This window comes from Cydia fagiglandana, chromosome 9 (assembly GCF_963556715.1).
Source record: "Cydia fagiglandana chromosome 9, ilCydFagi1.1, whole genome shotgun sequence".
Taxonomy (NCBI): Eukaryota; Metazoa; Arthropoda; class Insecta; order Lepidoptera; family Tortricidae; genus Cydia; species Cydia fagiglandana.
The window spans coordinates 18,359,014-18,376,006 of record NC_085940.1 but is presented as its reverse complement, the minus strand read 5'-3'; the positions used below and the strand labels follow the sequence as shown (position 1 = coordinate 18,376,006).

The following is a 16,993-nucleotide window of genomic DNA, read 5'->3' as shown; positions in this document are numbered from 1 at the left end:
CTTTGGTATACTTTTTTACTGTCAAATACTGTTTTAAAGTGTACTACATGTATACAAAAATTGTAAAGTGATTTATTATCTGAGTATTTATGGTAAAAAAACTGATTAAATGGTACTTTAAAGTAAAGAAAATGTACAAAAACTGAAGAAAGGGAGATGATTTTTGAGTGTCTCATGCACACTTTGCATACTTTGGATCCAAATATTATATATCTGCCTCCTTCTAGGCCCGAACTTGGTTGTTGTGTGATAAGATCGTACCAGCCAAAATCTATTAAAAACCTTATTTTTTAGCACCTAAAGTAAAAATATGCATTAAAGTTTAATTTATTGTTGTCCTTCAATATCGACGTAGTGGAAATTTCCACCAACGTCACGGAGTTTTTACCAACTTAGTAGCAAAAATCTACTAATATCATACGGATTTTTAGATGATCGTAACATTATGATCCTATAATTACCCGGTGTTTAGGTTTTACAAGGCAATTGGGCTCGAAAAAAGCTAGTGTAGGTTGTGCGTCACGATGTGCAGAAATTTGTTTTCCACAACGAACTCAATTAAACTGAAGATAAGGAGCCAATTATTGACTAAATATTTATGAATTACGTTAGATTATTATGTGTAGTATGATATCAAATAATTATAATTAAGAAAATTCAAACGATCAGACCGCTATTTCGCTTTATTAACCAACCGGCATGCCTACGTCACATCCAAAACGTTACGTGATGTATTAGTGGAACAAAAAAACGTGACGTATGGAATGAAAATGCACGGTTTACATGCCGTCATTTTAAGTTGCCAAAATATAGTAGGTAGAGTGATATTAAAAAGACAAATAATTTTATTCTAGCTATATTCTTCTAACTACTCGACCTACTAGTAATTACTTAGCAAGTTAGCACCAGTGGTGGCTGGACCTAAGAAACGCTGGCAGGCGCAGGTTATGCTTTCGACTGCAGCAGTATTGCAGTACGACAATACTGCTGACTGTAAATGTCAAAAAACTGGGCAGCAACATCTATTTTGATTTTGTAGCAGTATTGCAGTCGGCAGTATTTTCGTGCTGCAATACTGCTTCAGTCGAAAGCATAATTACTGCAGGAAATTTTAAAATCTGTTAAGTTAAACTATAATAATAGGTATTAATTACTAAATTATTTAATTTAGTACAACATTGAGTAGGTATTAAAAAAGTAGCTATTTATCTGCACATGTAAACCCGTCATGTAGTTCCTAAACGCGATATTATGGTCCATAACGTCACTTTGTCCTACTGTGGCTGTGATTGATTTTATTAGAATTTATATTAATTATTAGGATAATTGATACTGATTTCGATCTCATTTGCAAGAATAATATATGATAATTATTAAAAACAACTTTTTATAATACCTTTACCTTACGTTTTTTATAAAAAAATGATTGCAAAGCAACAATTAAAACGAAAAATGTGACGTATTGGAAAGACTTCTTTAAATAACTTTATTGTAATACATAGTATTGCAGTTGTTATTCGTTTTTAGAAAATTAATATTGTTTTGTATTTCAATAAATAAAAACTGGTTCACTTAAAACACTCCGATCTTCACTTAAAACCTGCCTAAAATTTGTAACGTAATGGATCGTCACATTGGCTGTCATTCAGTTTAAAGTGATTTATTAAGAATATAAATAATGTATATAGAAAGAAAGTAACATTTTCATAAAATATATTAATAGTAGATTTAATTCAACCCATTTTTAGTAAAAAAAAAATTTTTTTTGGTGTGTGGAATTCCATTACGTGACGGACTCTAATTCTAAAAACGCCCAGCTACGTCGCCTGAGTCACACTGTATAATAGCCATTAGTATGAAATTGTATCACATTAAACCGACCCGTTTGGTAATTTTAGGGCCATTCAAAACGTACGTACTACAGCATATTTTCCAAAAAAATCTGTACCTAACTTTTATCCCCTAGCTCACAGGACATAATATCAGAAAAACCAAGTTCTTGGACCCCATCACAGACCATAATTAATAAGAATATAATTTTAATGGTTTTCTTTACATTCCTGGTAATGTAACATACCTGGTATTGTAGTTTTTGTATATATGTAATATGTATTATAGAATATATATGTATTTAGTTGTGTACATATGTATTTAGTTGTGTATATATGTCTATATTTGTTGTAGGTAAGTTGCTAATATTATAAGTAACTAAGAAACTTTTCGTTTTATTATCATTATAATTTTCTTTATTGTTCTTTTATTTACGCTGTTGGTACAGTACGGATGTCTACCGTCTCCAATTCTCCCTCAATTGCTCAAAGGTTAACTGGAAGAGATCCCTTAAAGGGATAAGTTCGCCTTTGTACTAATGACGAATGTAATTTTTCCTGTTTTGTTTTGTTTTTTTTGTACAATAAAGTGTTTTACTACTACTACTACATACCTACACAATTTTAACTAAGAAAAAAGTTGCATCAAAAATAAATTCAACCACATTTCCTTCACTGTAATGTTGATATAAATATTAATTGCATATTTTGAACATATAAAAATATCGGTTTAGGTAAACAAAACCCACATTTGACAATTTAAGGTTGTATGAAATTTCCAAAACTTCAAGGCCGTTGTGCGAGCATTATTTTGAATACAGATCGCAATTAGGTATTACTTAGGGCATACTGAAAATTCCTGGACTGGCCACTTAGAAAAAATAAGTCTTCTCATATCAGAATCCAGAACCTTTCAGTATGGCCCACGTACACTTGAAATATCAACATTTTTGTAAAATGACACACCCCATTGTTGCAATAATTGTTCATATGCATTAACTACCTATATTTATCAGATTATCAATTTCAGTTATGACACTTATCAGATCGATATACTTAGTATTGTACAGATATGATTCACCGAAAGAAACCGCCAACGCGTTAAATAGTGAGAGAGTAAAGCCGGGTACTCATTAGCGAGCCGTAACCGTAACCGTTGCATGTACTGTAACCAAAAAAAACATGCAACGGTTACGGTTCGCTAATGAGTACCCGGTTTAAGAAGGATGATTTCGACGAAATTCGAACGTACTCGTACAAATTCAGACCGAACGCTGAAATAAGTACCTATATGAAGTGAGAAGACGTTCAGTCAAATGATTTAATTTCCGACCCATTTTGTACTTTGTCAGAATAACAATAGCATGAGGTCTCTAGCGACTTTCATATTGATTGTCACGGGCCCGATTCGGATTTTGAAATAGATATCTATTAGATATCTTTTAGACATCACCAAGATACGATAACGATATGTTTAAGATCTAACCTGTCAAATTTGTCATTTGCGCGATTGTGGAGATACTCTTGAACGATTTCCACAGGACATGACTTAGAGATCCAATTCACATCTAATAGATATCTTACTCTATTTAACGTAAAAGTGACATTGGTTGCCCGAATTGCGCTGCAAAAGAGAACTAGTTGATATCTAAACTATATCGTATCTAGAATGGATCTACGTGTCGTCTCTTGTGAATATCTTGAAGTTCGAATACGGCAGACTGTGACATGGTACGAAATGGGTCGGAAGTAATTTTGACTGTACTAGGACCCACCGAGTTTAACTTCAAGAAATTTATTCTATTTAAACAACTTTTTTCTAATTACGTAGGTTAGGTATAGTCCTTTGCAAAACCTTATAAAATGCCCAAGTTTCTTACAAACACTAGAGTCTGGCTACTGAAATTTTACCTAAAGATTTGGCGGGAAATTCAAAAAATCTTGGACTGGTCACACTTTGTGTAGTAGGGATTATAGTTTTGATACTAGACAATATTTTTGATATTATGTGCTCAAGTAAGGTACCTAAGGAAATAAGTTAAATAAACGTTTACGTGCACTCAAAGTCAGCTCACATAATTTCTACCACTATTTAAAGTACAGTCAACGACAAACACATATGTTTACGTTCAAATATTAAGATTTTATAGATATTTTTCAGAACTTTTAGTTTATCCGTTTCTTTATACACTTGTCCTATTTATGAGATTCAGGCATTAATAAATTCACTTACTTAATCAAAGTAATAGGCAAATGTTAGCACTAGTACTTAAAGTATCAAAATATTTATAGAGCACCAACCTCCAAATTTGTTTACGTTTGGTTAGGAGTTGTAAACATTGCAGTTTTTCGTTATACAACGCTACACGTCGACTTCGCACACTGTCGTAATTATTTACGAGCTTAAATAATAGTTGCCGAACCACACTCAGTATAGAAATTATTAATTTTATTTAAAATAAACCCCTTATAAACCGCAAACAATTTGAATGAATGACATCAATTGACAACTGACTTTTAGCTTTTTTTTTTAATCATAGACAATTGGTGATACAACAACGAAATATCTGTCAACAATTTTTGGCTAGCCAGACTCTAGTAGCAAGTACCTACCACCAAACCGCCTTTGAAAAGTTCTAAAGTGCAGTAGAAAACTTTTCTGCAGAAATCTCATCTTGAGAGCGATTAACTTTGGCCTCGTGAGGTTCTGTGCAAAATATTGTACATATTCAATATTTTGTTTTGTATTTTTATTGATTTTCCATTATAGTTGTTTACGTGATTGCTCATAATGAAAGGCATTCAAATACGAGTGTAGGTTGATGAACTGAGCTGAAAGCGAGTACTTATATCACACTGGTTTTTAAATGCTAAATTATACAGTTATATCTTGTCTATAACCAATGGAGACGCCATGTCTATAATATTCGGTACAAAATAGTCTGCCGTTTTTTGCGGGGGAGGGGCACATCAAATGTATACGTAACGTCAACATAGCCATGTCAGATAAACGTCAGTCCATACATGTGTTTGACATGTGGTTGACCATTGGCCGCCTTTTTTCGACAGAGGGGAACGCCTGTTAATGACCACTCCGTTGGTTATATTCTCTAAGAGTTACATACACGAGTAATCTACACACACAGTAATATGTCTGATACCTTTAAACGAGCAATTCTTGTTTATTTAATATATATTATGGATCTCGAAAACGGCTCGGAAACGATTTAGATGAAATAATGGGGGTTTTCGGGGGCGATAAATCGATCTAACTAGGTTTTATCTCTGAGAAAACGAGTTTTTGAGTTTTTTGAGTTTTTATATATTTACCGAGCAAAGATCCCTCTCCTCCTCCTCCTCCCAGATATTTATTATTATAAGCTCGCTATGATGTGTGAAGAAGAAAAATGAAACTCTGTCATTTGCTTTTTGGAGGAAGTGAAAGAAAAAGTAGGGGTCGTGTCGTATCAAAAAGTCAAAGAGCTGGCGCAAGATAGGGAAAGCTGGAAGATACTCCACCGACAAGAGAATATGATGATGATGATTTGTCCCGGAGCTACACGTTACGATCGCCATTGCGGTATTTGAGCACACAATAAATAAAATAGTAATAGAAATACACATTCTGTGAAAATTCAAATGTCTAGAGGTATCTGAATTCATAAGATACTCGTTAACAGACAGACATATGGTCAGCGGATTCTTACTAATGGGGTTCCGCTTACACCCCTTGGGTACCCTTAAGATCATCAATATAACCGAAGATCTACCCTTTTTGAAGCTCAATTACTCCCCTAGTTATAAATAAAGACAGCACCCATTCCGGGAACGGTCTGAACGAGTGGTTACAAATGGGTCGGGGCAGCAACCACTGACCCCGTGTCGCGGGCTAATCTGTGCCCATCTGTCTTGCTGTGTGGACGGAGGACGGCGCGAATGTAGTAAGCGGAGCGATTTTTATTCATATTTACTATATTGCATACTAGAAATAAGTACAAAGGGACTCAATACGTTTCGGCATTATCTAGGCACGCTGCAATACTGCTCCAGTAACGCGGCGCGACATTGCTGCTAACTGCGTTGCTACCACAAATGTCAGAAATACGGGCAGCAACATCGATTTTACATTTGCTGCAGTAATGCAGTGGGCAGTATTACTGCAGTGACCATTCCGGGAAGTCTGAACGAGTGGTTACAAATGGGTCGGGGCAGCAACCACTGACCCCGTGTCGTGGGCTAATCTGTGCCCATCTGTCTTGCCGTGTGGACGGAGAACGGCGCGAAAGTAGTAAGCGGAGCGATTTTTATTCATATTTACTATATTGCATACTATAAATAAGTACAAATGGACTCAATACGTTTCGGCATTATCTACCTATCACGCTGCAATACTGCTCCAGTAATGCGGCGCGACATTGCTGCTAACTGCGTTGCTACCACAAATGTAAGAAATCCGGGCAGCAATATCGATTTTACATTTGCTGCAGTAATGCAGTGGGCAGTATTACAGCAGTGACCATTCCGGGAAGTCTGAATGAGTGGTTACAAATGGGTCGGGGCAGCAACCACTGACCCCGTGTCGCGGGCTAATCTGTGCCCATCTGTCTTGCTGTGAGGACGGACCCAGGCGCTAGAGTAGCAAGCGGGGCGATTTTACATCTCATCATCATCATCATCTCAGCCATAAGACGTCCACTGCTGAACATAAGCCTCCCCCTTTTTTATGCGGGGTGAATGCCATAATCGCCACGCTTGGCAGGCGGGTTGGCGATCGCAGTCGAGTACAACGAATTTGAGGGACGCTTCTGCCCGTCCACCGGTGCGGTGTTCTTGGACGTAGTTTAAGGACATACCCGGGTCCCATTTTACATCTAAATATGTACAATGGGACTCAATACGTTACGGCGTTATCTATCTATCAATTAGAAAGAATGTGTACCTATGACCATTGGTCATAGATAGAGTTTCGATAGAGGGGAACGCCTGTTAATGGCTACTCCGTTTGATTATATCGTCCAAGCCCACCTCGAACTTTGCACATAGTCAATAGACACAAGCTCATATGTCATCATGATATTATGATAAATCAGTAGAATAATAACAAATAAAAGAAAAATAACTTTTGCGTATTTCTAAACAAAATTTTAATTCCTAATCATAATAGTAATCAATCAAGTATTATTAAGATATTATCGCTTAATTCTAGTCAAATCTTATTATATTAAAGTACAATATTAATTGATAAGATACTAAAATTGTTCAAATCTAAAACATCTGTAATTTTCCTTATTTCATGCCACTAACGGCTAGATTCGAACTTTAAAATAGGTACGTGCGTGCGTGCGTGCGTGCGTGCATGCGTGCGTGCGTGCGTGCGTGCGTGCGTGCGTGCGTGCGTGCGTGCGTGCGTGCGTGCGTGCGTGCCTGTGTGTGTGTGTGTGTCTGTGTGTGTGATCTTCAAACAAAACCGTCACTTTTGACACTGACACATCAAATACACAATTATCGTTTCTAGTTCTAATTAATTAACTTACTAACTCTTTCTAGTTTCTAGTTCTAATTAATTAACTAATCTCAAAGTTCGAATCGGGTAGTATGTTCCCTCTGGATATAGTAGACACAGAATAAGTAAATGGTATTTCAAAGAGAACGGACGCGCTGAAACATGCCCCAAATTAAATTAACTCACGCCGTGGTAGCAAATTGTCGACACATTAACGGTCTGTCTGCCTGTCAGCCTGTCTACTTCTTTCTTTGTATTCATTTGTTCGTATCGTCTCACTGATATAGTCAAAACCGCTGGTCTTTTAACACTTGCACAGCGCATGAAAAGCAAGACGTTACTTAGTTCAAACACTTTCGTATACGTATCTTCTTTCGGCTTAAGAATGCAATTTCCGACGCAATTTAATGCAAAATGTTTGCGTTGCTGCTTAACATACATCGTCCGAGCGTTGACGATGGATATTATGGCTCAGAGGGCCTACCGCGAACTACGATCGACGTGTTGGCTCCCTGTCACACTTACGTACGAATATTCAAGTGCGACAGAGAGGCAACACGTCGAACGTGGTTCGCGGCAGGCCCTCAGAACATCAAACATCAACATCAAACAAACATCAACGTCGTCAAACAAACTAACGTCAGATGTCACTTATTTACTTACTGCTATAGCGCAGCGACCCGAAGTGGATTTTGGCATCATGCTGGGTTTACCCTTCATAAGTATAAATTGCCATTAGAAAAAAAAAATGCATTCTTATAGTTCAAGCTAAATTAGAATTTCGATTAAGCACTGAAATCTAAACCTCGTTACAATTTGCAGTAAAATACTGCTGCAGCCTCACCACGAGTCGGACACTGACATATTATGGTATGCCTAAAGTTTGATTACATGACAATATTTATTTCCGTGGTATTAGTCTAATATTACTAGTGTGTTATCATGGTATGGTAACTCATATGACTTGACAGTTCGTGAACTAATATTATTAGTCTAATACCGTCCGAGAAATGCGCCCCTGCTCCCGCTTCGCCAGTTTCACATACAGTGTGGAAAAATAAGTTGCGCCCTGAAGAAAACTGCCTTAAATCCTTAAGTTGGCTCCTTTTACTTAAAGGAGACATTTCTTTATGTTTTAAAAGAATAGAACTGCATTCAATGATTTTCTAAAACTGGCTTGCCTTGCCTGGGACTCGAACCGACTAAAAATTCCAAAAAATAAACACTCGCAATTTTATTCTACTAGTCGACACAGTTAATGTTAATGATAACAATTTTCTAAGAAACATTAGGTCTTACACTCGTCTGTCGTACAAAATATCCAAAAATCTAATATGTAGTACTCAAGATTTTTTTAGAATTGCAAAACTGAAGAAAAAAAGAAAAATCTTTGAATGCAGTTTTGTTTCTTTTTTAAAATAAAGGAATGTCTCCTTTAAGTAAAATGAGCCAACTTAAGGATTTAAGCTAGTTTCTCTCCGTGGGCCCGACTTATTTATTCACACTGTATAGGGTAGGTATGCGTGATTATCATATCATATTTCTCAGAATGCTGCGAACCAGGTCAACCGTACACACTGGTAGATCAGAGGGGCTGCTAGGATGTTATTTCCATCGTTATTCCGAGAAATCAAGAACGGCATTTATATTTCAGAAATAGGGTAATTCGCCAGTAGCTGACCGGTTTTAGTAACTGGTCGCCATTATATACATAAACTGAATTCATTTTAGTATAAGGTTTCAATACCAGGCCACCTTATACTAAAATAAATTGTATTATAAATCTATATTCTTTCTACATATTTTCAACATTCAATTACGAACTAATCCCACAAATTTCAAACAAAACTCGAGCGTCGAAACGAATTAAAATTTTCCTTATTCTTAATCCGCGATTGAGTTTCGGGGCCCAGAGATCGGGAGGGGCATAATTAGTCATTAAACTTCCAGATTTCTACGCAAACTTGCACGAAAGTGAGATTCTAGACCACGTTAACTTTAACAAAACTTGAAATTTTTTGGACTCTGTGTCTTTGTATTAAGATCGGTTTTGAAAAAATTCAGCCGCATTTTAATATTTGGCGAAATGAAGTTAAGTTTTGAGTGGCCTCGGTTGGAGAATCGGATGAGAACGTTTGTAAATTAGTTGGAGAGCTTTGACTCGGCTGATGCATTCAAATCAAATATAAATAATTTTAGCCGGGATCGTTATGCGGCAGTTTTCAACTAACTAATTACTATGTTTTAATTATATTTCGAGCGGAGTTTGCCTCGATACCGCTTTACTCGCTAACGAGTAAGTTAAACATTGTTACACGGATAAATCCGAGTAATAGGGAATATTACGCGAAACTCTGCGTAGGGGGCGCTACTACCACAATCCATCGCAATCTGGGGGTCTACCGCGCAACAAGAAAATCGAAATTTCGTTCACTCTTAGCTATTCGAGCGATAAAGAGGCAGATAACTAAATTTCAATTTTCTCGTTTCCCGGTAGGCTCTTGTTAACAAACTACCGATACATCAATGTCATATTTTATTGTATGTGAAAACTTGTCAAAAACACTTTAAGGCACAGTATGTATAAGTTACTCTATGGTTTACTAGCTAGCTTAGTGCTACACTCTGGTGGCAGAACGTTGCAGTAATACCCCCCTATTATTAGCGCAAAATGTGGCAATTTTGCTTCCCACTGGGTAATTTCTTCACCTCCTTTTGTAAAGTGAGTTAATAACAATACGAAGATTACTATTGCCCGATTTTATCTTTCAACAGCAGGGGTTATCTGACCCACAAGCATTACACAGTATTAATTATTCTAAACGAACCATCTTGGAAGTTTATTTAATAGAAAGCCAGCAAAAAGTTTACAAAATACATATGTATGTTAGTCTGTAAGGTATTTGTAATATGGGCCTTGTTGCCTGAATTAAATTTCTAAATAAAAAAATAAATAAAATGTCATTTCAGAAGGGTCGGCTCTTTATTATTTGTCACCATGTCTGTCACGTTCTAACAAGAATGTAAGTGAGAAAGTGACGGATGACATGACTGGTGATAAAAACGCGACCATAATACCGCTGCAAGTCAAATTTAGTGCTTTTCTCTAACCAAGCTTTTTAGGGTTCCGTACCCAAAGGGTAAAACGGGACCCTATTACTAAGACTCCGCTGTGCCGTGTGGTGCCGACATCAGAAAAGAATAGCAGCACCCCATCTCGTCCCGTGGGTGTCGTATAAGGCGACTAAGGGAAAACTGGCGACAGATATGCATATGAGCAAGGCTCGTCCGTATCCTTAGCGGGGTCCTTGCTCACAAGAGCTGTGCGCGCGCCACAACAAAAAAAAAAATTAAGACTCCGCTGTCCGTCCGTCCGTCCGTCCATCTGTCACCAGGCTGCATCTCGTGATCTGTGATAGCTAGACAGCTGAAATTTTCACAGATGATGTATTTCTGTTGCCGCTATAACAACAAATATTAAAAACAGCATAAAATAAAGATTTAAGTGGGTCTCCCATACAACAAACGTGATTTTTGACCGAAGTTAAGCAACGTCGGGCGGGGTCAGTACTTGGATGGGTGACCGTTTTTATAGATAATGGAATCCTTTGTGTGCGAGTCGGTCTCGCACTTGGCCGGTTTTTTATCCAGCAAAGTAATCCTTGCCAGCATTTTTTGAGAAAACATAATTCAGAAACAATGCAAAGATATACTGTCCAGTTATAACCCCTAAAAGCATCACCCGACCCAAACCCATTACTCCCGCGAGTATATCATGCATCCGGGCTGAGACGTGAATTAATTGATGCGCCTGAGACGCTAATGAAGGCCCATTGTTACGACATACATCACTAAACATGTGTACCGTGACAAGGATTTCGAAATTCGGAGAAGGTTATCCTGGGATACATTATTTATTGTTAAAGCTCACCAATCGGGCACTCTCACTCCTTAACGAATTATCAGTGCAAAGAAAGAGATGTCTTTTGTCTCTCCAGGCTCGTTTTCCGCAGCTATTTATATATGTTTTTAAGTCTTTGCAGGCGTGTCTCACTCCGCGATTTCGTCGCTTTGTTACAGGTAGCTAAAAGTACATCCGTTCGACCCCAAGCTTGGGGTTTGCCATAAGCCGCGCGTGGCGCTGTCGCCACCTAGCGGCCATATCTATCCTGATCGTAACAGACGCGTTTTGTTAGAGAGTGAGTCTTCTGTACCTAGTACTATTATTTATTCTGTGGTGTTTGTATGTACCTAGATTGCGATGTTTAACTTTATGTAAGTATATGTAAAGTCTTTATAAATCTTATTATGTAGCTTGTAAGCGTTTTGGTATATACTGTAAAGGTGGCGGTTCGAGCCGTGAGGCTCTCGCGTCTCTGTTGCCTGTCTCTGTCTCGCTCGCGAACTGTCACTTATATGTTGCCTACCGCCAAGTAAGTGACGGTCGCGGTCTCAAGTCGCGGTCTTCTGTCTCGGTCGCTTGTCTCTGTCGCGGCACGAACCACCACCTTACGGCTCGGCCACGACATCGAGCGACTTGCGACGGCGGGAGCGATAACCATAGGTTGGAGCGAAAGGTCCGATCGCTGTGTCACGCTCCAACCTATGGTTATCGCTCCCGCCGTTAAGCTTGCGTGGTGTTTGTGAATAAACAATTAACAATAAAAGGCTGAACTAAGGCCTTGGGGTGTAAAAGTAAATTTATGAATTACAATTGCAAAAGGTACGGTCGAAAGTAATTTATGATTGATTTCGTACCATGTCACAGTGACAATCCATATGAAAGTCGCTATTACAGACCATAATATTGTCACTGTGACAAGATATAAAACGGGTCATAAAGAAAAACTTTCGATTGTACCTTCGTAATAAACGAATGATATATTGTCCAAGAAGAACATAAATACATAACAATAATCATCATCATCATCATCATCATCATCATCTCAGCCATAAGACGTCCACTGCTGAACCTGGCCTCCCCCTTGGACCTCCATTCGTACCGGTTGGAAGCGACCCGCATCCAGCGTCTTTCGGCGGCCTTAACAAGGTCGCCTGTCCATCTTGTGGGTGGACGTCCTACGCTGCGCTTGCTAGTCTGTGGTCTCCACTCGAGCACTACATCACTGCATCTTTTGTGGTGCGCGTGCCGCGGCCGCTGCAGGGGACCATCGAGTGCGCCGACTTCTGGCCGAAAGGTGTCGTGTTTCGGAGGATCCGGGGCAAACTGCCGAATCCGACACAAGAGCAGCAGACGCAATGGAGCCACGCCGTTTTGTCGTCTAAATAGTGTTTAGTTTTAAGTTTATAAAATACATATGTATGTTAGCATGTAAGGTATTTGTAATATGGGCCTTGTTGCCTGAATTAAATATCTAAATAAATAAATAAATACATATAGAACAGCCAATATTACCCCTTTACCCTAAAATAGAATTTAATTACGATTTGTAACTCCATGTAACTGTATCATACAAACACGGTTATCGTTCGCTAATGCTCCGTATATCGCATGCGCCCTATCTCAGCCATATACATGTCATATAAGTGTTATATATGTGTCGTGTAAATTCTTGATAAAGGGCCGCCGTGATTTATGCTCCTTATGCTTAATTACTGTTTCTGTTCCGCTTCATTATGTAACGTTAATGTATGCTTGTGTTCTTAAGGGGTGGAAGTTTAAAACAATTATTCAACATTATAGTAAGCTTTGGTGGGTTAACGGGCCGTAACTATAACTTTCAAGGTCGCGGGTTCGAGCCCCGGCTCGTACCAGTAGGGCTAAGGCGGCTCTTTATCATTTGTCACCATGCCTGTCACGTTCTAACAAATAAGTGCGAAAGTGACGCATGGCATGACATGTGATAAAATTGAGACCATGATACCGCTTGCTGGTTCTAATTGGTATCGTCTTGGAATTAGTCCAATTCTGCCTTGCCATTCTACATTGAAAGCCACCGACGATTGTGACGAATGTAGAATGAGTGACGAAAGCAGAATAGTACTAATTTAAGAACTTGACGAAAAACGAATAGGACGACCTAAGACTATACCTTCTAATTGACACGACTCTTTTCATTTTTGTAGTGTATAGGATATTGCAGGGATATAAATGTAAACGAGATGCATCCAGGACATTACCATTTATTGACTGACATGACATATCATTCAAACGACGTAACCATTCCAAACAGCTCGGCGGCCGGAGGTCGCATACACTACAGTTCCTCCAACATAGATCATAGATCAACATAGATCCATATAGCCAAGCTAACAGATACTACAACAAAATAGATACCTAACAATAAAGTAAACTAACTACTCCTTATAACGAACAACCTTATCAAGTCGACATTTACGAACTGGGCGAGGTTCGGGCGGTACGGGGGTGTCAGACACGGAATAGGTCTGTACGCGTAGGTGCGCGTACGCGAAGGCGCGACGCCGGTGTTCCGGCGTGCGCGGCCTATGCCCTACGCGCTGCGGGAGCGGGTCGACGCGGAGCTCGACGCCATGCTGCGGGAGAACATTATCGAGCCCGTCGACTGCTCCGAGTGGGCGTCGCCGCTGGTGCCGGTCAACAAGGCTGACGGTACGCTTAGAATCTGTGCGGATTATAAGGCAACATTAAATCCGGTACTGTTGGTAGACCGCTACCCCCTCCCTAGGATAGAGGATGTGCTTGTCGGGTTAAACGGTGCTCAGTATTTTTCCAAAATAGATCTTTCTCAGGCGTATAATCAGATCGAATTAGACGAAACGAAAATGTTCACTGTCATTAATACCCACAGGGGTCTGTTTAGATACAACCGACTAGTTTTTGGGTTGTCATCCAGCGTAGGTATTTTCCAGCGTATCATGACCAATTTATTTTGCGACATTCCTAATGTGCAGGTCTTTCTGGATGACGTAATTATAGGAGGGAAAAGCAAGTCGGAGCACTTACTTGCGCTTAACGCGGTTTTTAAACGTCTAGTGGAGAATGGTTTAAAACTAAAGAAAAGTAAATGTGTCTTTTTAGCGGATGAAGTTTCATATTTAGGTTATATCGTTTCTAAAAATGGAATTAAGGCGGATAAAACTAAAATAGAGGCTATTTTGAAAATTCAACGACCGGGAAATGTAAACGAGTTACGGTCCTTTTTGGGAATGGTCAATTTCTTTGCAAAGTTCGTAAGGAATTTTAGTTACCTGCTAGTTCCGTTAAATAATTTGCTACGCAAGGGGGTCGAGTGGATTTGGGATGCCGATTGTGAGCGTTCATTTTCAGAAGTCAAAACGACTCTGACTAGCACAGATGTCCTAGCTCACTACGATCCTAAAAAGGTTCTGATTGTGACCTGTGACGCTAGCGCTCGCGGCGTGGGCGGCGTGCTAGCGCAGCCTGGCCCGATCGGGGAGCGCCCCGTGGCATTTGCGTCACGCTCACTCACACCTGCTGAAAAAAATTACTCGCAAATCCACCGGGAAGCTTTATCGATTATCTACTGCATGAAAAAATTCCATCAGTACCTATATGGCAGGAAATTTGTCTTACGCACTGACCACAAGCCGCTTGTTTCCATTTTTGGGCCTAACGCCGGGATCCCGACAATGACAGCAAGCAGGATGCAGCGCTGGGCAGTAATTTTGTCAGCATATGACTATGAGATTGAGTACATCAAAACGAACGAAAACTGTGCTGACGGGCTGTCAAGGTTACCACCCGGTGCAGACGCTCAAGCTAGCGCGGCTGAAGTAGTTCCAGAACAAACGTATCTACACTTTGTGCAAGATGCGCTCTTATTAGACTACAGTCAGCTAAAGCGGCTTACAGCAGAAGACAACATGTTGCAAAGGTTGCTGTCCTTTATCCGCGATGGTTGGCCAGAGACGTGTGAGGTCCTTGCGATGAAGCCATACTTTAACCGGCAATCTGAATTATATGAGGAGTTAGGTTGTGTAATGTGGGGCCATAGATTAGTCGTGCCTGAAGGCTGTCGTAAACAAATTTTAGATCTTATTCACGAGCCACATATGGGTGTAGTAAAGTCGAAAGCTCTAGCGCGGAGTTACGTATGGTGGCCTGGAATAGATGAAGCTTTAGAACGTACGTGCCTTGCTTGCACAGTGTGCGCTGTGCACGCGGATGACCCTCCCCGCGCTACACCATGCCCCTGGAGGTGCCCTGCGCAAGCTTGGTCTAGGCTTCATTTAGATTTCATGGGCCCTATAGCGGGGAAAACGTATTTAGTAGCCGTAGATGCGACGTCCAAGTGGTTAGAGATATTTCCGGTCCCCAGTACGGCAGCCAAGTTCACTGTTAATAAACTTAGCGAGCTTTTCAGTAGGTTCGGGAACCCTAGACAAGTCGTAACTGATAACGGCCCTCCGTTTACGAGCAACGAGTTTGATAATTTTATCAAAAACGAGCGTATTGAGCACGTATTTACACCACCTTACCATCCTGCGTCTAATGGGGCCGCGGAAAATGCAGTAAAGACCTTAAAGAGGGTAATTAAAAAGGCTTTGACGGAATCCAAGGATGTTGACATGGCTTTACATACCTTCCTAAAACATTATAGGAATACTAACCATGCTAGTACTGGTGAATCTTCTGCTGCAGTTTTGCAGAAAAGACACCTTCGTACGAAGCTGGATGCTCTTAAGCCCGACTTAAACTCGGGAGTCGTAAATAATTCGCCTAATAGTGAGAGGTCAGGAGGTAGGACCTTTTCGGTAGGTCAAGATATTTGGTTCCGCCAATACCTTAAGGGGGAGAAGTGGCTACCGGGTAAGATAAGTAGCTCTAATGGACCAAGCGACTATACGGTATCCGATATTACGACCGGCAAGCACATTCACAGGCACGTCGACCAGCTGAGGAGGCGTGTAGGGACTCAACCCGTAAACCGCCCAGATACCGAGTGTTTCGCGTCGACGAGTAGGTCGCTAGCTATGCCCTTGCCTGACAGTACTCGCACGGGGTCGGATCAGTCCGAAATTCCCTCTACGTCTACGCCAACTGATGGAACAGTCCCGCTTAGCCCGGCACCAGCCGCGTACGCCACACCAACGGCAATCACACCATCGCCCGCTGTGCCGTCGCCGTCAACTTCATCCGGTGTCGCCACATCGGCCAACGAGCCGCAGACCTATTCCGTGTCTGACACCCCCGTACCGCCCGAACCTCGCCCCAGCCCGCCGCTAAACACTTCACTGTACCTGTCGAGTATATTACAAATTTCCTTATCAATTTTAATTTGACAATTGTGAATGCGTTGGTCTACGCTAAAATCTGGCAACCCTATCTTTAATTCAGTTAACCACTGCCTGCCTACTAAGGATGTAGTGCCCTCTTCGAAAATAAAAAGTTCTAGCTTCTTCTCTCGATCCAAATACCGTACTGTGGGCCTAACGAACCCTATGGGCTTTATTTTAGAATTATCGTAAAATCGGAAAGAAATACTATCCTCTTCTATTGGGAGATGCGAGAACTTTTTGTTATAAGTGGCTCTGTTAATGCACGCAATAGCTGTGCCCGTGTCGATTTCCATCTCAATAATCTTATTGTCAATAGATATTGGCAAACGTACCGGTGGATATTTATCTAAACCAAGGTGGTTCAAACGCTCCTCGACGTCGTCCTCCTCCGTGCTGGTCCCACTATCGAAGTCGCCGA

The 16,993-nt window shown here is 40.2% G+C and overlaps 1 protein-coding gene across 1 annotated transcript; it reads left to right on the top strand.

Annotated features, from left to right (window-relative positions):
* The first annotated feature begins 13,800 nt into the window (after positions 1-13,800).
* Positions 13,801-16,578, top strand: LOC134667793 (uncharacterized protein K02A2.6-like). Its single transcript, XM_063525201.1, has 2 exons — positions 13,801-13,924; positions 14,603-16,578. The coding sequence occupies exons 1-2, from the start codon at positions 13,801-13,803 to the stop codon at positions 16,576-16,578; spliced, it is 2,100 nt and encodes a 699-aa protein (XP_063381271.1).
* Positions 16,579-16,993: the final 415 nt, after the last annotated feature.

Bases quoted from the DNA above. Each gene is read 5' to 3' on its own strand.
- LOC134667793 (XM_063525201.1), top strand. From the start codon at position 13,801: ATGCCCTACGCGCTGCGGGAGCGGGTCGACGCGGAGCTCGACGCCATG. The intron at 13,925-14,602 runs GTACGCTTAGAA...GTTCATTTTCAG, and splicing joins GCCGGTCAACAAGGCTGACG to AAGTCAAAACGACTCTGACT.